Genomic DNA, 24833 nt, shown 5'->3' on the forward strand with positions numbered 1-24833 from the left:
TTTCAATTAATCTGGTTTAAAGCTCTATGTGATTATGTTTCAAAATGAATGTTTCCAACTTGAGACCACACTCCCCTCCCGGGTGATTATTCTTTAGCTGATCTGAGATCAAATGTATGCATGTCCAGCGTTATACGAATAATATGCCGTCAGGAAAACACCCATACGCCCTGACAGTACGGTGGTGTGTAAAAACACCCATACGGCCTGACAGTACGGTGGTGTGTAAAAACACCCATACGCCCTGACAGTACGGTGGTGTGTAAAAACACCCATACGCCCTGACAGTACGGTGGTGTGTAAAAACACCCATACGCCCTGACAGTACGGTACGGTGTGTAAAAACACCCATACGCCCTGACAGTACGGTACGGTGTGTAAAAACACCCATACGCCCTGACAGTACGGTACGGTGTGTAAGGAAAACACCCATACGCCCTGACAGTACGGTACGGTGTGTAAGCTGACAGTACGGTGCGGTGTGTAAGCTGTGACAGTGGGAAGCGCCCATACGCCCTGACAGTACGGTACGGTGTGTTTAAAGCTGTGACAGTGGGAAGCGGACCAGCCCCTCTCAGACCAGGGATGAAAAGAGGCCTGGGAACGCCAGTCCGGGCCCGCCGCCTCATTGACAGAGGATCAACAGACCCATGCATGTGTACTAATGACATCAGATAGAAAAGGCAAAGCCACTCGGCCAGCGTTGTCTGCAGACTGGGACACAGCACGCGTTTGCGTCGTGTGTATATACTCTGTATACAGGGGGGGGGGGGGGGGGGGGGGGGGCGGAATGCATGCATCAGCAGACACCGCAGGGGAACAAAAACTCATAAAACATTCACGTCCACCTCGGTACAGAGTGTGCCGAATGCCGATGTACTGATGAGTACATCGGCATGCATGGCACGTTTACTGTAAACAGGCTAATGCACTTGAGTGGCAGGCTAATGCACACAATAGTGGTGCACTTAGCTACCAAGGAAACAAATCTACCACTATTGTTCCCCACAAAACTGGCCTAAGTAAGTACTATGATATGCATATAGGAGACAGGCTTGGTGCCTTGACCATCATGCCGTCTGAATGCCGGCTTCCTCAAAAGTCAAAACGTGGTGCAATTAGCTAATAGTACACAATGTTCTTAACAGCATGCGTCCTGCGACAGACCAGCATCCCACGTGCACATGTCACATACGCACGGGAGCACAGTGAAGCAAAACAAAAGGGACGAGAAGAGGGAACTTGACAAAGAAAGAAGAGAGTATACCAGAGTGTAGAAGAGAAGTTGGCTGTGCTAGAAAAAGGTAAACATTCAAGAGCAGCAAGTGTGACGGGGGAGGGGAGGAAACAGAGCCTTTTCAGAAGGAGAGCAGGAACGGAGCCTCTGTCTGGGACAAGGAAGTCAAGAGCAAAGCCAAGTTAACCTTGGTTTTAGACTAGTGTGTTAACTTGGCCCATTCACAACTGTACTAGTTTAGCTTTGAAAACTTACAGCATGATGAACAAAAATAAATAATAATTATGTATACATATTGCATATCGAAATTTTAATGCGAGTGCTGCCCTAGATGTGTCACTGGGACTACATTTTTTGGGAGCGTTTTACCCATTGCTGCTGCTGGCTGTCTGAATACAAAAAAGGGAAAAAAAAGGAAAACAAGGTCATTACATTTTTTTACATATTATTGCTTATAGCAGCTTTTCCTTAAATGCAACTGAATGTACAGTTCTCATATACAGTAGTTAATGAAGCACAAAGCACACCCACTTACATTACTGTGCTGCTTACAAAACACTACAACAATCTCCATCCATAAAATGCTATTCATCACCTGCACAGTAAACACTGTAATTTTGCATCCAACATCGCCTGAGGCCACTGGCAATAATCCAGCTCTCACCTCACTCCCTTCAGGTCTCTTCAGGTAAACTTAAGTTTACAAAAGTTCATAAAACTACCTCCACTTGATTACACACACATCTGCTGGGACACTAACTGCACCAAAACAAAATAAGATAAATGCACTTTCAGAAAAACAAGACCACTACAATCGATTCTTTCTGCTGCACAATATAGTTATAGTATAGCAGAATACAGACAACGGTCTGCATGCTTTTTAACAAGTCAATTCCAGATCTCCTGATAAATTCAATGACTAGTGTAATCTTTACAAGGGTAGAGATGCTTTATCAACACAGCTCAGTCAGGCTTCCGACTGCTTTTTTCCCACGGCACCCAAGACACCAGAGCACAGCTGCACAGGTGACAAGAATATATGAAAGGGTTTGTGTCGACAGAAATTATTACCTTTAACCAAGAAATTACTGCATGTCAAAGCATGGGGAATCAATCAGTATCTATCTGCGAGTGTATGTGCAGCAGAGAAGGGTGTGATGGGGTGTGGAGATGGAGATATGATCTCCCTTTGCAGAATTGCCATGTCCTCTTCTGCAGAGTCAAGACTAGGTGTAAAGCTTATTTTAGCCAGGTCACAGTCATAGTCAATTCAACGCACATAGTCTGAGGCTGTGAATCACAAATACACCCTATTCCCATCGCACAGCGTGACTTGGTGGACTCAATTCAACTCACTCACACAGTCCGACAAGGTGGATAATCACAATTTAACCTTTTTTTCCCCCCATCGTGTGACATCCCATCGTGTGACATTTAATGAACGTAGAAGATGGCCACAATTGTGTAGTGTGCAAGCAGCTTTACAGAGGTTATAGGGAGGACGACTGTATATAGGTAATAACAGGGGAGAGCCAGTGAGCCAGTCAGTCAGGCATTGGGATCAGTGTGCCTGACCGTCTCCATGGCCAGTGGGCAGGGACAATAGTGAGCTCAACAGTGCCAGTCCAGCTCTGTCTCTGTTGATCAAAGCAGAGATGCCAGCCTGCCCTGCAGCACTGAGCCCTGGTCTACTAAAATAACACCACCACACCACACCAATGGACCCACACAAGTACTAAGCCTCCATCTTGTGAAGGCCTGCAGAGGGACAGAGAGAGGCACTTTGTCATTGATGAATTTAGAGTCTTAAAATGATATGAGAACAGAGAATCTCTATTCTCTGAGATACAGAGGAAACAAACAACACAGGCATCAACTAATATAACTAGTCACCATTGGACAATACTAGTAATTTGACATGAGTTGGGACTATGTAACAGCTTGGGAGTATACGTCTCCTTTCCCTATTGTACCAAAAAAAAACAAGGTTGCGCACAGGTGGTGAAAAACAACCATGCTATTTTCGTGCTCATACCCAGGCAGGCACACAGGCAGGCAGACAGGCAGCCAGCCACACACATAGCTCCGTAAACTCAAAAAATGAGAGAAGGACCACAAAATTCTATAGAATGGGGAAGCAGGAAATACGATGTCTCTGCAGAGGAAAGAATTGTTAGCAGCGTTTAGAAAACAAGCCAAAAGGACTTCCCCTCACAGACAAACTGGACCATGGATACACTACAGCTATGTATATATGTAATAAGGAAATATAATTTCCCTCACAGGTAATGTCAAAGTAGAGTACAACATATCAGGTATGATATGCTGTTTAAACTGCTTGATAGACCTATGTGTTATTTTATTTTGAACTCCCTTGAGTTGTAGCAACTCGTTTTCAAGGGCTGTTGTTGGCTCACAGTTTGTCCAGCGATAAAATATGTTATTTTAATGGATGTTCTTAAATGAGTGTGAGTTTAGAGTACAAACCCACACAGTGCACACAGTACACACAGTGCACACACACACACACTATACAGACCACTAATGACGTTGAACTTCAACTTAACAATTCAGTACCACTACTAAGGATACTCGGACAACTCATGAATTAATATCACAGAATTAATGTTACATTATATCACATGAATTAATATCACAGACACCATGGGCTCTATTTTCATCAGTGCTAAAACCCTTATCCCTAAACCTCTTTCTTTGCCTTTTTTACAATTTTGAAAAACATTAGAATTGTTCAACTAGCCGATCTACATCAACACGTTGTGGTGTTGTAGGTTGGCTATTTGAACTATTCAAAAGGTTTTTCAAAATAGTAAAAAACAGGCAAAGACGTTTGGGGATAAGGGGTTTAGCACTGATGAAAATAGAGCTCCATATCTTTTAGAAAGATCAGCATCACACACACATTAGCAAACACACTGCAAGGTTGGAAATGCAAGTTGATGAACCTGCATGGCTCCCTCTGACTGGAACTATCAGAATGTCACCGTGAAATGAGCAAGAAACAGGAACAAGAAGATAAAATCCACAAAACAAATCTTTCCATCTTTCTACTCCCACTTTCACAGGCCATTTTGCTCTTACAGTACATAAGAACCTCTCTAACCCATGTAGGTTAATTGAATAATCGAGAAGCAGTTGTATTTCTTATACATCAACGAATCAGCGTGAAAACCAGATTGTTTGTAATCGACTAAATCGATTAGTCTGATTAACCACTTAATGCAAGCCCTGTATAATACTTTGTTGTACAATAGTGGCATGCAAAAATAGCACGGCCATAATATTGTAGTAGTACAGTCAGACCTTGTCAGAGAACTGAGGGGCAGTTTTACAAAGTGTTCTATAGACTAATAAACTTAAGCAGTAGAACAGTGGGAGAGCAACAGAGGAATTGTGCAATGACGACGAGACAACAAACAGGAGGGACATTATCATAAGTGTTTATGGTAATGTCCCTGTGTAGGGAGTATAGGGACACGACACACGATGCCATAAATCACAGCAGAGCCATAACAGCCCAGAGAGCATAGATAGCTGGATGGTATGGATAGCTGAGAGGAAGTAAACAACTGGGGTGTTCGGTTTCCTGTAGGGTGGTGGTGGGCTGGCTGCGCTCAGATCAATCTGTGCATATTCCTAATGCTTGTAAACAGACTACAGACGGGACTACTACTAGTCAAAACTGACTGTAACTGACTGACTGGGCTCTCTAGCAGTTAGTTTCTACAACTGCATGTTTCCTTGCCATCCCCCAGTCCACTGCTGGAGCTGTGAAACAGTGTGCGGCCCCCTGTCGCTTTCTTTGTCTCTACCCTCGGCCCCCTCCAATGATTAACCCTATAATATCCCAGACAGTACACCCCTTTTCATATATTTTCAAACATTAAAAAAAAGGGGGAAAAATAACAACAATAGTGGAAATTGCAGCTCTACAGTACAAGCTCAACAAGCTTAAGCTTGTAGATCGGCTATTTCCACTATTCATATATGAAATATAAAGTTATTGAATTGTGTAAGTTATTTGTCATTATCTGCCCTGTGCACCTTTTGTTTACAAAGCCTAAAAGCAGAAATGAAATTTTCACACATGTCCCAATGTCCCAATGTTCAATAACAGAAACACAATTAAATCGTTAATCATCAAGTCAAATTTCAAAATGGTGACAGCCCTATACCCGTATATACCCTATATATACAGTATAGCCCTAAACCCCTCCCAACATCAGTAAAGCTGCTTATCAGCAGTACCAGAATCAGTGGAAGTGGACATCTGAATGCCCACTGCTGCACATGGCCATGAGAACAAGAAAGCTGTGCTTATGCAATACCACTGCAAAATAGGAAGCATTTACGACGGGGGCGTGACCAAGAGCTGCTTAACTAAGGGGGACCCTCTCTCTGCCTTTACCTTTACATTGCCTTGCTTGACTGCACTGAATCAGAATGCCTGCTAGTGTCTAGTGCCTGGTAGTATGCTAGTGCCTGGTAGTATGCTAGTGCCTGGTAGTATGTCCAGTTTGTCCACATGCAAAACATTTGACTTTGTGCATTACTAATACATAGAAGGGGGAACAAACATCTTCAGTTATACTCAAGGACACATACTGTATCAATGACATATTTCCAGCCTTGGTTTGTTCACAAAATGTGTGTGTGCGTGTGTCTGTGTGTGTCTGTGTGTGTCTCTGTGTGTCTGTTTGTGTGTGTGTGTGTCTCTCTGCGTGTCTCTCTCTGTGTGTGTGTGTGTGTGTGTGTGTGTGTGTGTGTGTGTGTGTGTGTGTGTGTGTGTGTGTGTGAGAGAGAGTGTGTGTGAGAGAGATAGAGTGTGTGTGTGACAGTGTGTGTGTGTGACAGTGTGTGTGTGTGAGTGTGAGTGAAAGTTAGCACGCAGTATCTGATACAAGGTCAAAGAGCTGAAGTAACTTCAAATTGGATTGATTATATCATATCTTACAAATTCATCTAACCTTCTTGGGATGATCCTTCTTTGGCTTATAATTTAAATAGATATTAAATATTTGAGTGCTGCAAAACACAGGATCATGTGGAGGATTGCTCAATAGCTGAGGCTGTGCATTCTGAACATGATATAGGAGCAGCAGGGACAAGGGAAGCTAGGCGGCAGCCAGGCCATATAGAGTAGAGTAGCTCATCCTAAACATCGTCCAGGAAAAGAAACAGGTTGGGCTGGGACGCTGGTGACGCGGGTGACGTGGGTGTTGTCTTACAGATCACTGTCCATGATGTGGGTGTATATACATACGGATCATATCCAAAAACAAACACAGCAGCCTAAAGTCAGTTATTCGTCTGTCAAACAATACGTGTCCTGTGATCAAAACAAAAACTGCTGGCACAGAATTTCAATACACTGTCTGGTATTGACTGAGGGAACAAATCACCACAACATTCCAAATATATGCTCAGAGAAATGCTCTTATGTTGTCAGGCTTGACCGATTATGAACTAATAGTAAGAGTGATACGGTAGGCTCAATGGCTGCTGCAAGCAGACAATCACAATTACATTATATAATAATTATTCTTCTAACAATCTTCAAGTGGCTGACAGATAAGCCATAGCACATGGACAGAATGCTATAACAGGCCTCTTAACTACAAGTATATCACCTCTTCACCTGTCCAAATGTGGCAATCACCATCAAGTGTCCATTGTCCAACAAGGAACCACACAAAGTACTCCGGACAGAGATAACTCAGTGCAAGCAATTTCTGGACTGAGAGAAGTATGTTGCAGAGAGAAAACTGCAGTGCTTAGTGCCATTACACTCTGGCAGGCATCTAGACACAAATGTATAATCTAATGGACTGGAAGATGTATGCATGTGGCAGCAGATGGAAAACCTTTAATCTGTAGAAAATGTCCCTTTGCACACACACCTACTGAAATGGACAGGTGTGTAGGAGGAGGTCACTCGGACCTTCATCAGGCAACATGATGAAGATCGGAAGAACTGAAACGTTCCATCTACATTAAACTACTCTTGCTATAAGTTTTTGCTCTTCTCAAAACCTTTAATCTTTGAAAGTCATGTTCACACTTCACACAAATCTTTGTAATATTCGCGTGACACCAACCTGCTCTTTGGGAGCAGTTAGTGGCTCAGTACCTGCTCAAGGACACTTCGACAAGAAGCCAGGAGGAACTGTGGATCAAACCGGGAACCTTCCGGTTCTTAGATGTCCACTCTACTTCCTGAGCCACTGCCGCACCCACAGATTGTGCACGTGTCCATACACTGGAAATGTGAACACACACCATCAGTGCTGCAGTGCTGATGTGAACAGCCTGGCCCGGGCTAATGTATACAGTCAGACTCCTGTTATTGGCTCTGTGACCAGTGGAACATTACCTACACAAACAGTACATACACTGCCGTGCCCTGCAATATAAAGATCTAGCTGGTTACTAAGTGACCAGAGAGCCTCACGTCTAACCTATAGAGGACAAAAGTCCATGCTTCCATTTCTGAGTATAGGTTATCCGATTATGGATTTTTCAAGGCCGATCCCGATATTTTCGAGAACAGGATGGCCAGAAAACTATTTTGTCTCCCTCTCAAAGATTCTGATATCCATAATTAATGTAGAGAAATATGCCTCTCTTGTTGCCAGGTGAATCATGACGACAACCTCACGATCCCTTGCCTCCAGTCCAGCCACCTTCTATAGGCCTCCTGAAAACTGATGCAGAAACTCTCAGAGCCTGTACTACTAGAAATGGCTGCATTGATCCCAATGTCTCCTACAGTATCAGTTCCTTCTGGGAGGTGTGAGAGTTGTCACTGGGGAGTGACAAGGTTAACGGCACGCAATAAATGAGTTTACATTAGTGATGAAGTCCATGCATGTTTGTGCCTGGCCATTAGTTTGGCTGTGGCTGGGAAAGTGAAAATGTGTACCACCACCAGCACAGCAAACATCTGACCACTGTTTTCTAGTCTGTGTCAGTCTGGCAATAGTGTACTCATCATTGCATGTTGCAATGTTGATCCAACTTCTCTATACATAATGGATCTATACGTTTTCTCACTTTTCTGAACAGTGAGCAGTTCCCTGTCCCTGCTTTGCTGCCATTACTGATGTCTTTGTGTGTTCCCCTTCCTTGTTCACAATCTTCAGACACAGACCAGGCTCAGAAGGCCTTAAATGCCCGCTTGGTTGAGAAACTATGACCTATACTCATGTTATGATGCAGAATCAAACAAACGGGTAGATTTTTCATTTGGCATGTATGCATTTCACAACAAAATATCAGCATTGATGGTTCAGTATTTAAGAAGAAAATATAAGCCTTGGGTGGCTCATAAACATGGACAACCTTTTTGCAATGCAATATCAGCATCGCTGGCTCAGCGTGAGTAAAGGTCTGGAACGAAAGATCATGCTAAGGGCTAATACAGCACAGAAGTACTGACACACTGTAAATGCAAATAAATAACAGCTAGGCTAATTCCTGTGCCTATACATTTAACTGTACATGTCAATATCTACACAAAGGTACAGGTTTTTCACCTAATTGACATGCAAGTAGCACATTGCCTTAAGTTACTGTAGGATACATTTGCGGCTAAAGCTGTTCTGTCATCTAGTCCAAGGAGAAAATCACACCTGTGTGAAGTGAGTGGTGCAACTCCGTGTGGAGGTGCCGGCCCGGTTCCTGCGAGCCACCCCACATCCGAAACGGTAGAGAAATGAGAGTTTACCATGTGGGGGTCTCTGGGAGTCCCCGGGGAGTCCCCGTGGGGGTCCCCGTCCCGAAACATCCAGACCCCCACAAACGCGCCCAGGGGGCCGGGCCGATTCAGGCGAGCTGCCCCACGTCCGAAACGGTTGAGAAATTACAAAGTTACTGTGTGGGGGTCCCTCTACTGTACCGTACTGTCACTGTACTGTACTGGCACAACCGAAATCATCATATATACAGTTAATATGTGCGTGTGTGTGTTAGGTTTGCGCACAGGTGGTGAAAAACAACCATGCTATTTTCGTGCTCATACCCAGGCACCCACCCAGCCACACACATAGCTCCGTAAGGGAGTGGTTGCACCACTCAAAAAATGTCTGCCTACTTTTGAATAACTTAGGGCAAATAAATATATGCCAATCTTAGAATTCTCAAATACAGTGTCATCTCCAAGTAGGAGTTGTCAAGAGAGACATATGTAGTTTGACACCCGGTTAACCACTTTCAACCTGGTTTGGGCATGTCATTCATTCTAGACAGAATTCTCAATATTTTCAGAAATCACAAAAATACCAGATATCACAATTGCATGCAATTACATGTTGTGAGCTTGTACATCAGCCATTCCCCTAGCCTGGGTTCCAGCCCATAGACCCTGCACACACTGTGCACTCAAGAGCAGGAGGCTCAGAGTCTGACAATCAGGCTACCTACAATCAGGGCGCCTATTCCCTAAGTATATAGGGCTTCAATTGCATTGAGAAACTTCTAGCAACATCTAGCAGTCTACCGGATTGGGTCACCTCCATTGAAACCAATTTATGTTTGGTATAACATAACATTCCAAGACCAACACCTTAACAGTGAGTTCAACAGATTCTGCACTTGCCATTTTTACTTATTGATGAAGACATTACAGAACACTAACCTAATCCATGTCATGATCTACAATACATATGAATATTGGCAAAAGATGAAGGGAAACTAAATGTCTGCCACTGAATAATGAATAAATGAATTATACACAGAAATTAATCTAAATAAACTAGTTTCAACCTGGAGAGGTAGCTCGTAGCTGTATCTTAATCACTCCGCCAGAGAAAGTTAACACATCATCACATGTCCTTTTTTATTCTCGAGTCCTTACTAATGCTAACCCCATGTATTGTATATGTTAGTGGTCGTCTTATAGACTTATAGACAAATCCACGACCACTGACAGCTGTCACCTCATATGAACATCTAGTGGAGAACATGCAATAAGCTGGCCATTTCATGAAACATATATGCATATCATATTACAATACATTGAAGTATTTGATTCCATTCAAAAATATGTTTCCATATTCCATTTAACATATTGCCCATTCCTGTAAAATAATTTAACTTCTAAGTGAAGGTTAGGTTCATGTTTCCATCCATCCAATACTAGTCAGCATGCTCGCCAACATTCATTGTATGAACAACACAAATGCAAAACACCAAATTGAGATTACAGAGGCTGCCAGTGAAAATATACCATAGTTATTAGTTGTATCATGAATACTTCAATAGCAGTCAACCGTTACAAAAGATATGGCCAAGAAGACAAGAGTCCATGTCAGCCATTCAATACCTACAGGTACCTGTACTGTTCTTTGGTTTAAAGCCAGCAATGTTGAAAACAGCTGGCTAGTTAGTAACAAGTTAACGCAATCACACAACACTGGGTTATAAGCAAGGCCAAACCACTCCACAATGTGACAGGCTGGATAGCTGGTGATGCGATGCTCGTGTTAAATGACATGCATCGATGTGTCAAAAGATGGAACAAGGCAAAACGACATGACACAAAAACAGTGACAAAACCGCTGTTGACGAGTCATTTCAAAGGTCTCCTTTTTGTCATAAATGTAGTGATGATGAAGGGTTAGGCGATTTAAAAATAAAGATGTGATTTTTAGCTTACCAGCACAGGAGAGCTACAATGAGGCACACCAACAAAACGCGCAACCTCTTCATTATCTTCCCGCGGGGACCAACATCCTCGCTCTCGGTGGGGATGTTTCTACTCTCTCGTTGGCTTTTACAAACAAACTGCCAACAAAGACTGTTGTGAGCGAAGGGCCTGAGCTAACTAAAAAGAAATAGTAACAAACAGCGAGGCTATGCCACTTGGAAGAAGTGGAGGTGTTTTAATTTTCATTGTGCGGAAAACCTCGCCGCCTTACTGCTCGGCCACTTCTCTCTAGTCTCTGCTGTGTAGATGGACAGCACACTTTTTGGCTAGCATTAGCACCGCTCCGCGCCGCGACCAATAGGATCGAGCCTGGATACGGACCGACCAATGGGGTAACAGCGCGTCGCCGACGTTTTCTATACATTGCAGCGCCTATGGAAACCCTGGTTCCGTCTCGGCGCTCGATGCTCAGATCCGGTCTCTAGTCCACCTACTGTATCCGGCAGTCAAAACCACACAAGTAGATCCACATGTGTCGTATCCGCTGTAGACCGCATCCGCCAACTTTGCAAAGCAAATCGGTTCCCAATGTCTATCAATGAGGAGAGGAGGATCCGTGACGTTTTTGAACAAAGCGCCGCCCTGTTTACCTCTTGTATCGAGCTGAGCTGGAAGCTGAATGCTGGCAGGACGCGTCATCTATTTTACTGATAGCCAGAGAAAATCGTTAAACTACTGCAATAATGACTAAATGTTGCTCAACTGACTGAGTCACTGATCGTAATAAATGTCCGAATGTACACCGTACGTTTCTTTCCTGTGATGATAAATATCAAATGATTTTAACAGCTGAGCAGCTGGCAGGGATCAGTGGACTGGAAGAACATTGTGTACTTTTTGCTTTGACATTGAAATCCCACCTCGGATTGTGATCATTCATAATATTTAAAGGCTTTCACCTGAGCAAAACACGGCTGCCTAAACCCAAAGGCTGCAGTTGTATCAGATGCTTCCCAGATCTTTTCTATTTGTGTAAATATGTATGACTGTCAGTGTCATGTATAAAACATTATAGTTCTATAATGATTGACAGAATTGTCATGTTTTAAATGTATGACTGACTGTCATATATTACCTTACCTTTACAGTTATATTGGTCGAACAATCTGTCATAACTCTATGGTAAGGTTATTATAAGTATAACACCCCACCATTGATGTTTCTTTGAAATATTAATTATACAATACCATAATGTTTATATTGATCATTTTGTCCAATAGTTTTTGACAATGTTGTAAATGTTTCTCTAAGTTAACATTAGAGTTTATTCTTTATTCTTGAACCCCCTTTCTATAGATGTAAAAAGGGTATTATTTGATCTATGCGTCTACTTCGGCACGAGACAACACGTACAACTCCATTTCCCAGAGTTCAATTCAAACAGGCGCCTGTAAAATGGCCTAAACAGAAATCTTTTCAATCATTTAATACAAAATAGGCTTAAAATTACCCCAATAAAACATGCCGCTAATTCTGCCATTTTAAAATGATTTTTCTATTTTTTTAAATTAATTATTTTATGCAAATGATTAAGTTCTAAACGGGCGGGGTCTTTCTTGTACAGCAGTGTTTTCCGAATGGGGGTGAGCTCGTGAGCTGTCTCGAACAGAAGTGAAGTTTTGACGAACACACATACCGCATATTTTCACCTACAACAGAAGACGAGGGTATTATCGATCATCAAAACCCCTTTTGGTCTGTTTTAAACTCTCCTCTCTCTCCATAGCTATAGAGATCCAGCCGTGTTAGTTTGAATTTACACCATGCAGGTGGCCAGGGTGTTTCTAAGTTTACTGTCCGTGTTCATCGTAGCTCTCCCCCCGGAGAGCTCCGTGGTCTTGGCCGCCTTCTCACAGTCTATGGACAGCGACTTCACTTTCACTCTACCCGCCGGTCGAAAAGAGTGCTTCTACCAGACCATGAAGAAAGATGCGTCCCTGGAGATAGAGTATCAGGTAAGGTCTTTAAGATGTGAATAACAACATTGTTATGACTACAGTATGAGAATGCAGTGTACAGTCTATGACAAGTTTGACAACACAACAACTATGTCTGTCAGCTCTGACAGTTCAGAGAGTCAAACAACACTTCATGCTTGGATCGAGACAATCATAGATGTAATTTATAGAATCAGATTTTTGCTTTGTATCTATGATAAGAAAGAAAGTTAGACTCGAAAAAATACATGATTACAACAAGGCTACAACACATAACTTTGACGTCATACTGTGACGTCATACTAAATTAAATAACACATTTTTTCCCCCAGTGCCTTTATATTCTTATTACTGATTCATTTGTGCATATCTATCCATGGGCTTAGAAACTTGTAAGAAACAGGTTATATTATCCTCCAGTCTTCATTGCCCTCATTGATAGAAACCAGTTTTGCCTGTCAGGGTGTAACTTTCATATCATGATTTGTGATATACAAATGTATGAAAATACGCTATGAATGCCAACGCAGCAACGCTTGTCATGTCTTGTCATGCTTAATGTATGCAATCATGACTACTACTGGTGCATTCTAAGCATATTTTGTCCCCAAATCTCATTGTTGGGACTAATATGAGGATGGACAAAATCAAGATGCCCCCAGGGGGGTACTTCAGGGAGAAAGCCTTTATCTGGCTCACTGGCTGTCTCCTCCATAGCCTATTAGGCCCACTGCCTGCTGTGCAATGGTTTGAAATCAGCTATTGAATCAGAACAACAGAACAAGAATGATAACCCAACTAGAAATTGTGTGTGTGTGTGTGTGTGTGTGTGTGTGTGTGTGTGTGTGTGTGTGTGTGTGTGTGTGTGTGTGTGTGTGTGTGTGTGTGTGTGTGTGTGTGTGTGTGTGTGTGTGTGTGTGTGTGTGTGTGTGTACATGCATGTTCGCAGGTTTTAGATGGTGCAGGGTTGGATGTAGATTTCTTGATTTCATCTCCCTCTGGGCATGTGCTGTACAACGACTACCGCAAATCAGACGGAGTACACACGTAAGTCACACACATAATCCGAGAGACTCTCTCGAAACACACACAGTCACACACACACACACACACACACACACAATCAGACGTTCGTCACACTCACTCAGCCACCCTGTTTCCCTCCAGAGTCGAGACAGAGGATGGGGACTACATGTTCTGCTTCGACAACACGTTCAGCACGGTCTCAGAGAAGATCATCTTCTTTGAGCTGATCCTGGACAACATGGAAGCAGAGGGAGAGGACCCCGAGGAGTGGAAGGAATATGTCCATGGGACGGACATGCTGGACATGAAGCTGGAGGACATCATGGTGAGCAGCCTAACCTATTTAAGGCCGATTCTACAAATGACTTCTAAATCAGAAGTGACTCACAATTTCAAAAAGAGCCAACGCTAAAATCTAAAAGGACACCGATGCTCATTGCTTTCCTGGTTTTAATTAGCCTGGCTTGGCCAGCCTCATAGTGGGGATTCACTGAAGATTCTTCCCCGCATATGAATCTTCAGTGAATCCCCGCTATGAGGTTTTAATGGGCTTACGGGTGATTTACACGTACTTGGTTGTGCAACACGCACTGATGCACAATTAAGTAAAAAACAGGCAGTGGCATCATATTTATGGACCAAGCATTGGGTTGGTATGTCTTGATTAGGGATGAAACTATTTGATTAATAATCGATTAATTTGAAGAAAAAAATGTGGCATGTTTCAATTATTCTACAGTATGTGAGTCATTTAGATTGATCATTTCACTCCTAGTCTTACTCTTGGCATTGTTGCTTGTCATCTAAATGTCGTTAATCACATAAATCGACAGTATACCTATACCTAGTATTCTATCTTTATTCAAAACAGTCTTCTGACTGTATTATCACAAGTTACAGGGGAATTGCTAGGCCACATATTGCGGGCAAAGGAGAATGTTGTAAAAATAGACAATGTCATGAACTCTTACCCATTTGAGTGAACCATAGTGCCCTCCTTCACTCCACCCCTACAAACAGACCTTATTTGTGTCAGATGTCACATGTGAGTCCAGTAACTGAACTGTAAGCAGGAAGTACATGATGGCAGACCTAGTAGGGAACGGCGAGTATAGTCAGGGTCACTGTCCAGTTTTCTGAAAAACGTATGTTGCTATATCAATGGTGCGCAAACTTTTTCATGTCAATGACCAAGTTGTTTTGGTTTTTATGATTAATCATTTTTATTGTTTTTCAATAAACAGGGTACAGAAAAAACGTTTGCAATAGAGACAAATACTTAAAGCAGAAAAAAAGAAAAACGGAAGGCAAAAGTGAACAACAAACAAACAAAAAATAAATAAATAAAATGAAAATAATGAGGCGATGGTTATTCAGGCAAATTCAAGTACAGTTCATATAATAGTCTGCTCAGTTCACATTTAGACAGTGCCTCCCACTTATCCCATTTTAACAGATAGTTGTCTGCTTTGTTAAGAAGTCTGAAGAACATGAGTTTTTCCAGTGTTGCTACCTGACCAAGTTGACTACATTCACAGAAGGGGCAGAAGAAGCCCTCCTTTCGCATATAATGAGTGGAGGATAGCCCCTTGAGATGCATCATCTCGTTTTAGAGGGGGTCCTCTGGCACAACACAATGAATACAGTACATAGACAACACAATGAATACAGTACATAGAACAATACATCAAGCATGACAACACAACACAATGAATACAGTACATAGACAACACAATACATCAAGCATGACAACACACAACACAACACAATGAATACAGTACATAGACAACACAATACATCAAGCATGTCAACACACAACATTAGCGCTGTTTGAGCGGGTAGGCTACCACCAAGCCACTGCTTACACCGGCTGACCGGCAGCAATCACACCAGCCCCGCTCACCACCACCACCACCACCCACGCTGGGGAAGAACCAGAGGTCCGTCCCTGTTGCTGCTTTTAATTGCATCCGGTTGGACTGTCAGTCTCTACAGGGACAATCGGGTTTCTATCAGCTATCGAGGAGCTACCAACAACACAGCTAACAAAATTCCTAGCTACTGGAATCACTTTGCAAATGATGCGCATAACAAGCATCTGTGGTATCTTGGCAAAAGAAATAAACAAGACTCTGTTTTGACACTTACATTACGATGCTATTATATTATATGACGCTTTTTTCCCTTTTTCTCTCATGTAGCCTAGGCTCCATTATATCTGGTGCAGTGCTTGTGGTTCATGAAAGTACAAAATAAAAGTGTATGTTGTCCTCATTTAGAAATCATCTAGCCCCAATACGTTCCCTCAGTCCCTACGCTTGGAACGTATCGGGGCTAGCAATCATCTAACTATCGTAGCCTATAACAATATAAGCTACAGCTACAAGATAAATAAACATTGTATTTTGGACTTTCGGTAACTTCTGTCTATCACTCTGCGGGGGGGTGCCTGGCCTGCCTACCTCGTTTTGGCTGTGCCTTACTCATAAAGAATTACTGGCGCCGTGCCTGATGAGAGTGCCCTCCTCCTGGCAAACAAAGTTGTTTTTGATTTCTTCATGTTCTAATGATAAACATTAATAACAAAACCGATGTAGCTAGTAGCTACAGTAGCAATAACACAATTGAGGTCATGCTATTGGCACTGGTGTTCTGATATTGTAGGCACAATGCCATATACCACAGATCAGCACAGCATACCAGTGCCTATATCTCATGGTGTAACACTCTCTCCTGTACTAAAACAAACGAGGAGACACGCCTGATTCATTTCAGAAGCTTTGTTTGTCATTTCACGCCTGATTTATACGTTGTTGTGCATCATGTGTCACGCAAACTTAAGCACAAATCAGGCATCAGATCTGCCCTTAGGGAGACTTTAGTAGTTTTCATCTGCTACAGCTTTGAATGGTTTTTTATTGCTGGTTAGTTTTGCATAATGTAGGCGGCCAGGCGTTAGCTCGCTGTGTATTCAAATCAAAATGTTACCTCCCATGTCTCCTCCGTTTGCAGGATACCATGAACAGCGTGAAGTCCCGGCTGGGGAAGAGTCTGCAGATCCAAACGGTGCTGCGGGCTTTCGAGGCTCGCGACCGGAACATCCAGGAGAGTAACTTTGACCGGGTGAACTGGTGGTCCATCACCAACCTGGTTGTCATGGTGCTGGTGTCTGCCGTTCAGGTCTACCTGCTCCGTTCGCTGTTTGAAGACAAAAGTAAAACACGCACGTAACCCGCACCACCCGTATGGGGAAGAGACAGAAAAACAAAACTAACGCACTAGCCTACAAATCTTGGAGGGTGGGAGGGTGGGTTCTTGTTACTGACCTGGGGGAGTCTTGGCTTGTGACTTTTTGACACAGGACCATAATGTGAACACATACACACAACAAATGCACAATGAAAATTTAGATGCTCATTTTCTAACTTTTTAAGGGAATGAGTTGAACGACAGACATTTTTAAGGTCCAGGGCATCCCTTCTTTCTCTGGTCTGTTGATTCACTGGTGTTAAAGGGATATTGGGAGACTCTGCCCTGGAACTAACAGTTGTCATTAGATGGCCAACCATAGAAAGAACGGAATGGAAGTCCCATCAGAACAGCCTCCCCAGGGGACGGCTGCACCATGTTTCTGCAAGTCCTAATAGTCCTTACTAAATCTAGTCATCATCACGTAAGTATGGTCACTTGGTCAGATGTCGCACCACACCTAAAGGACCACTTCACCACTTTTCAACCTACCTTCATATAATTGGTCCTCACTAATGTTCATGATAACAAATTTGTTCTACTCGGTCTGTCTCTCATAGGAGAGCTGTGGGCAGTTCGGAAACCTGTCCACTAGTGACATCATCGGTGGGGGATCCAAGCTAATCGAAACTGCAGGCTTTCTATTCCTGAAAAGTTGCAATGCGATAATGGAAGCCAATAAAAATCAAAATATGTTTTTAAGAATATAAAATCTGCCTAACGATGATGTCACTGGTCTCCTATGAGACACAGACTGGGTAGAAAAAAATTGTGGTATTGTTATTTATCATGAACATTAGTGAGGACCAATTATATGAAGATAAGTTGAAAAGTGGTGAAGTGGTCCTTTAATAAAAACAGGTTGTGCCAATCTTACTAGTTATTCCTGAGACCTTTCTCGTTTGTGAAAAAGGTTGAGCTGTACATTTTCATTAGATTTGTGAGGATGTTGATGTTTCAGTGCTGCTCATGATGCTGCTGTATAGAAGACGGTTTGCCACTGAGGTTCTGCTGAGGTGATACAAGCTTTAGCTATGATGACAATCACTACGTATGAGTGGTCCAACACTACAACTTCTAGTTATTACTAAGAACGCAGTTACAACATTATACATGTATAATAACATTTAGGAATGACTGACAATCAATTACCCTATTTGTAACCACACCAAACCTATCCTACCTATCTTAACGTTACAGTGCCTAGCCTTAAAGGGACATTTCTCAGTTTTTTTTACCTAAATCCTGTTGTGTTCTGATTTGAATATATAGTGTGGTAAAAATGTATTCTAAGGCATTTGTCCCACACTTTATGATCTCCTCACCTAAGAACAATAGGATTTAGGTTCCAAATCTGTGAAATTCCCCTTTACCTAAAGTAAATCAACCAACCCACCATGCCTAAACATAACTACATTTTCTTTAAAAGAAAGTGGCGACCTCAATCTCATTACTACAGATTAAGACACACATTTTACAAATCTTCTTTTCTGCTGTACTTCCTCGTAGAAAGTGATGTAGGAAATGTACGGTATTGTGAACATTTTTTAACAGAGCCAAAAATACCAACAGGCCAGTGGCCTTATGATGCATAGTCTTCCAATCCAGTCATAGTGTGGGAGGAGGATTGACTCTTCTGTCTGTTGCTAGAAGTGTTGCTATGACATTTACCATCATGTGTTATTGAGATGCCTTAGGTTTGAATATAGCTTCCAGCCTTTTGTGATTCTGTGTGGCCTTCAAATGAGTCAAATTGCCAAGAAAACACATTTTTATTCTAGATGGCACATCAGTCACACACAGTAAAATCTTCAGTGTTAATTCATCCATTTGTAACTCTGAGAGTGTACTCTCTTCTCTGAGGCAAATGAACACTGGGGATTTTACTGTGCACATGCAGACACGGCAGGTCTTCAGATAAGGGACCATGCCGTTAAAGCTGGGATAGGGGAAAGGAAAATGTGCCTTCTCCAGATCTCTGCAAATACCTCCCTACTCTCCTCTGCCATGATTCATGAGCTTGTGTTGGCTCAAATGGAAACCAGCTTACTCTCCACATCCCCACTCTCGACTGCCCAGCCCCCAGCTGCTGAAAAGGGGTGTCTGGTTACAGCCACCTTGCCCGTGGAGATGTTGTGCCTGCCTGCCTGCCTGTCTCTAGTAGTGACAGTAAATCTATGTTAACATCTCACCGACACAATGGAAGCTCATTGCCATAACTACATGGCTGCAAATACACATTCATGATTAATTTGCCGTGGTTTCTTGTTCTACTTTAAATGGCCATTTCTGGAGTATAGATTATAAGTAGTCGATGCCAACACAGGACGCACAGGACCTTGGCTTTTAGAACAAAATGCATTTGTTGTTTTGATTTATCCGTTATATACAGTTGCACCTCTGTAGCATGGGTTTTTGTCTTTTGTTTTGTTTTTTTGTATTTTTGCCTGCAACCCAAGATCCAGATCTATTTGTCAGTCTCCCTGTAGTCCAGCCTCATGGCAGCATGCTGTGTATGGGAACCTAACGGATAATTCTGCAACCTGTGTGTGTGTGTGTGCTGACATAATTTAAAGATTTATGTTTTAGAGGTATATTTCTCTTAATAGTTTCTGATACAGTATTAAGACACCGCTCTGGTCTGTGATGGTGGCATTTGAAGTTGTGATTTCTTTTCTTTTTTATTGTATTCGACAAATGTATTTAAAAACCCTGACTTGAAGCACCATGTCACCATCTTCTGATGAGATTTTGAGTTGCCCCCTGTACTGCGAAATGAAAAGTGCTAATGCCTTCATTAGACAAGCCATTTCCTTCTTAAGAGAGCAAAATGCTGTTTGAACAAATATGTATTGTTGTATTTAGATTTTACAGTTTTGAAGTATATCATAATTATGTTGCACTGACTATTGAGTCCTTGCAGTAACAGACACAGCCACTACAAAGATGTGGTGGGGAGGAGAGGTCACCCATTGTTTTACCTGTTACAAATAGCCCATTAATTACCACCTATACATTTGTTACAATTTTAAATGGTGTTAAATTCAAGGTACTGTATGTTGAGATTATCTATGTCTTATACTTGATGGGTTAATAATATGATTTATGTTCCCTTAAAGTGCTTTACAGTTACCCTGTAATTATTTTTATAATTACATAAATAAAAAAATCCTGTGGGGATTTAAACTTTTAGTTTATTGGAATGTTTGAATCAAAAGCCATGTTGTATTGAGATTGGAAATATAACTAATAATAATCATAATAACTTGTCTTTCTAACTCAATGGATCAGTAATGAGAATAAACTCTGTTAATATATTCTATAAATTATCTTAAGTTATGCTGTCTACTTTGAAATGTGAGCAAATTAAACAGTTATATACATTGTTTGATGTTTGTGTCCGTCCTGTTATGTTCCTACCTGAAACCTGAGAAGTGACATCCTTTTGTTGTTTTGTTCAGCTTGCCACGGTACTTACCTGCTCTGTCCTGCCTAACGATTCTGCCCTGCAGGGCAGAATCGTAGAAGCAGTAGAAGGCTATGGACCAGAGCTATGTCCTGCCATTGTAGCAATCTGCAACTCAAGTCACCAATGAGCTCATGACAATTCAGTGTCTGTTCACTGCTGTCAATGGTACAGCATAGACATTAGGTTTAGACATTAGCTGTTCGCAGTGATGGAAAAAGTACTCAATGTTTTACTTGAGGACAAGTATCAATACTGCAATGTAGATAATTAGATATACTACTGTAACTCTGTTACAAGTAGAAGTCCCATATTAAAAATGTACTTGAGTAAATTAAGTACAAACGTGTCGGTGTCGTAATCAAAATATACTTAAAGTAGCCCACTCATTGTCCCATTTCCCAAGTTCAAAATGTTTTTTTTTTTTATAGCTGATTTACAAGCTCAATGTGTCGCATCGTGGCACATTTTTTAGCTTATAGATCTGCTATTTTCAAATGGCCGATATATATAGGGCTGAAGTGGAATAATAATCAAAATCTACAAAGTAACTAGTAACTAAAGTTTTCATATAATTGTAGTGGAGTAAAAGTACAATATTTTCCTCAAAATGAAGAAAATAAGTATAGTACAGCTCACACCTTTTGACAAGCATCACAACAAATACATGGCTGCGCCACTGCCTAGGCCCTAGGCTACTACTAGCAAACTTTTATACATCCGCACTCCAAGTTCATTAATAATCTGGCATAATGGATTTAATGGACAAACAAGGGACTAAATTATTTTCGCTCCTATGCCACCAAAATGTGGAACGCCCTACCAACAGTCATTAAGACATGTGAATCCCTTGACTCCTTCAAAACCGCTCTCAAAGGGCACCTACGGACGGCTGCAATTCGAAACTGGCCCCCGTAAAATCTGAATCCCCCGCCACCCCTTTTCCCCCTCACTGAGTCACTGTATATGTTTCTTTTCCCTTTTTACCTCCTTTATGATGAATTCCTGTTCTGTTCTTTGACTATATAGAAGTGTCTATTTGTACGTCTCTAAATGTTTTGATGAATTGAACAAGGTGGACCCTCTTGTAAACAAGTGTAATGCTTAATTGGGTCGTCCACTCACAGTTAACAGTCTTTGTATTGAGTTTGTGCTTGAAATGTACTGTAATTCTGCAAACTGTTAATACATATTTCAATCAATCAATCAATAATAATAATAATGAATTGTATTTGTATTGCACTTTTCATTCACAGGGAATCTCAGAGTGCTACATGGTTAAAACATATCAATCAATGGATAAGTGTTATCCAATAATTAATCAACAGGGGGCGCTGCTGTCACATTCATGGCTGGATCCATTCTCACGCCTCGTTTCCGGTATCAACACTTGGATCGAGGATGAGCTTGTGGTAACGACCCGATTTACCCAGGTAAATAAAATGCATTTGGACTTTCGAGGGGTGTTACTGTTACCTATAGTAAACGTTTTATATATAGTTATTTTGTGGTGAATAGCATAATGTAAGTGATTTTACTTTTAGCATTAGCCGGCCCGGGTAGGCTGTAGCACTGATCTCTCTGTTGAATGGAACTGACAGACACGGAGCTGTCAGTGTCAACGTTGCCCGTACGTGTCCGTTTAGTCCTGTCACTTCTGTGTCTTCACAAACGACACGTGTCCTTACTTTAGAACTTCTGTTTTTATATTAAGTGTTTTGGGTTGTGTTTCTCTTGTTGATGTCGAAATGACAAATGACACGAAAGCTCAGACTATTAGCTAGCCCTGGATGATTGGATCAAGACTCTTTTATACAATACATGATCCAAGGCTAACTATTCGCTAGCATGCTAGCGTCCAGTCAGGTTTCAAAACTATTGTGAAGGCTAATAAAGTTGTTTCTCTCGGTATGCCCAAATATGGGCATATTAATATGGAGATCACTGACGTCATAGTATAAGGTTGCAGTGCTGTTATAAGTACACTATTTAAATGCTAAAAGCTGTATGTGTCTGTGGTCAGTGTGATGGGAGCGGACAGTACCCCGGGTCCAGACGTCCCATGGCGGAAGGTTCTGTGGGAGCGCCAGCCGTTCCCAGACAACTACGTGGACCAGCGCTTCCTGGAGGAGCTACGGAGGAACGTGGGCATCCGGCAGTATCGCTACTGGGCCGTGGTCCGGGAGGCAGGGCTGGTCGCACAGCAGCTCTCCTGCGTGGCCATCTTCCTCACCCTCTGGCTCTACATGGAGCAGGGTCTGCTGTCCCCAGGGGCTCTGCTGTGGACCAGCCTGCCCTGTGCCCTGCTGGGCTACGGGCTGTACCAAGCCCTGGGGCCGCGCGAGGGCTCGGGCGGTGAACCCCGCACACCCCTGGCTGACCTGCTGAGCGCCACCATCTTCCTCTCCTTCACCTTCGGTTTCTCGCCAGTGCTCAAGACGCTGACGGAGTCCGTGAGCACCGACACTGTGTATGCCATGTCGGCCGTGATGCTCCTCGCTCACCTGGTGTCGTTCCCTTACGCGCGGCCCTCACCCCCGGGCAGCCTGTCCCTGAACGCGGCTCTGTTCTCCTCCGTGTGTCTGGCGTCGAGGTTGCCCGGGGCTCTGCACACCTTCGCCATGCTCAGCTGTGCGCTGGTGGTGTTCGCCCTGTGGCCCTGCCTCCTGCACAGGATCAAGGAGCACGCCCCGGGCCAGTTTGCTTGGGTGTGTGTGGCGGTGTGTCTCGGAGGGGTAGGGGGTCTGGGGTTCAAGTGGCTTGGGGGAGCGGTGCTCCTGGCCCTGGCCCTCGGGAGTGTGACCCTGCTCTGCCCCCTGCTGCTAGTCAGGCTACAGAGACACAAGGACAACATCCAGGGGCCATGGGATGAGGCTGAAATCCGGGAGGACCTCAGACACTTTCTGAACTGATAGATAACCATCCCATACAGACATTTAATGACTTGAGTGAGCCCTATTTTATACTATTTTTATACTCAGAAACTGCTTACAACACATCGTGATCTTGCAGATCTGCTATTTTCCCAACAGAGAGACGACAGGTGTAAATGGGATTTGCTGAATTTAATAATGTAAAATGACACTTTTTTATTCACCTTCTATATTTAATTATTTAATGTTTACCTTTTATGGGCTGCCCACATTTGGGCACAGATGACGTCATCGGCTAGCTAGACTCTTAGCGAGTCAGCCAAGCCATCTATAATAAGGTGAATGGCACCGGAACTGGGCTGAAACCTTGCACAACTTAGTAATTTACGTCATAGATGCGTCACAGTTGACCGGCCACACGAAGGTCAGGATCCACACCGTTATTTTAACCAGTCTTGTTTTACAGCTCAAGCTGCTACTGTTTGTGGCATTGACCTCAATGTGTTGTGCTGCTTATGTAACCTTTTCTCTGTGAGAACCTCATGGATGGTTTGTCAGCCAACACCGAACAAGGGCTTTAATTGTGTTGCAAAAATGTGTGGCTAAATACTGAAGATGTGATTTTAACTTTCTGTTTAGTTTTTGTCTTTGCTCTTAATTAATGTGTCCCTTTTTCTCTCCCTATTTGTTGCCTTTGTTATATAATCAGTTGAGAAATAAGACATCTTACTTTGATTGCACTTTGTTTCCTGGTCTCTTCTTATTCCATGTGTACACTATATAATTGTGTTGAGGTATCTAAAGAGCACAGATTACGTTTATCATTCACCGGGCCGTACTCGTCAGCTTTGCTCTGTGCTCTTAAGATACACAACAAATTTTGATTATTTGGTGTGCACAACGAGAAACGAGACCAGAAAACGTGACATACAGTACCTTATTCTTATTTTCCTGGAGCGATTATCTGACAAAGGTCCCAATCATTAAAAACTGTGTTTATTCTTAAACTGGTCCAGCCGGCTCTCATTGACTTCAATGCATTCCATTGAACTTCCGGCTCCAGTTTGACTTCCAGTGCGTCTAGCGCTATTGCTATTATCATGTTCCCCCTCTATATTTCCCTGCCTCACGTGTATTGCAGACCCCTACAGTTGGTCATGTGGGAGAGTGTGGACAACCATGTCTCTCATACACATTCATTTGTCAACTGCTTAAAATAGCAGCGAGGAAGTTTCACCCGAGGACCTAACACGTGTGTAGGAACACTTTCTCTGCATCGCGTTTGATTAAATGCCAGTCTAGCTTTACCCCTGTGCCA

General features: G+C 42.6%; 3 protein-coding genes across 4 annotated transcripts in view; 2 read left to right on the forward strand and 1 right to left on the reverse strand.

Moving 5' to 3' along the window:
• The window catches only part of suco (SUN domain containing ossification factor), a 73021-nt gene extending 61812 nt beyond the window's left edge, over positions 1-11209 (reverse strand). For both annotated transcript variants that reach the window (XM_079506791.1, XM_079506790.1), the window contains exon 1: positions 10914-11209. In XM_079506791.1, the coding sequence (XP_079362917.1) occupies positions 10914-10966 (53 nt within the window). In that variant the 5' untranslated portion in view covers positions 10967-11209. The remainder of the gene's footprint in view (positions 1-10913) is intronic.
• Positions 11210-12545: 1336 nt separating this feature from the next.
• On the forward strand, positions 12546-20562 carry tmed5 (transmembrane p24 trafficking protein 5). Its single transcript, XM_079506072.1, has 4 exons — positions 12546-12919; positions 13851-13948; positions 14069-14252; positions 16940-20562. The coding sequence occupies exons 1-4, from the start codon at positions 12728-12730 to the stop codon at positions 17156-17158; spliced, it is 693 nt and encodes a 230-aa protein (XP_079362198.1). The 5' UTR covers positions 12546-12727; the 3' UTR covers positions 17159-20562.
• A 1402-nt stretch (positions 20563-21964) lies between these two features.
• On the forward strand, positions 21965-24255 carry pigc (phosphatidylinositol glycan anchor biosynthesis, class C). The gene is made up of 2 exons (XM_079506866.1): positions 21965-22075; positions 22666-24255. The coding sequence occupies exon 2, from the start codon at positions 22670-22672 to the stop codon at positions 23552-23554; it is 885 nt and encodes a 294-aa protein (XP_079362992.1). The 5' UTR covers positions 21965-22075; positions 22666-22669; the 3' UTR covers positions 23555-24255.
• The last annotated feature ends 578 nt before the right edge of the window (positions 24256-24833 follow it).

The sequence above is a fragment of the Electrona antarctica genome (assembly GCF_951216825.1).
Source record: "Electrona antarctica genome assembly, chromosome: 7".
In the NCBI taxonomy this organism is placed as follows: domain Eukaryota; kingdom Metazoa; phylum Chordata; class Actinopteri; order Myctophiformes; family Myctophidae; genus Electrona; species Electrona antarctica.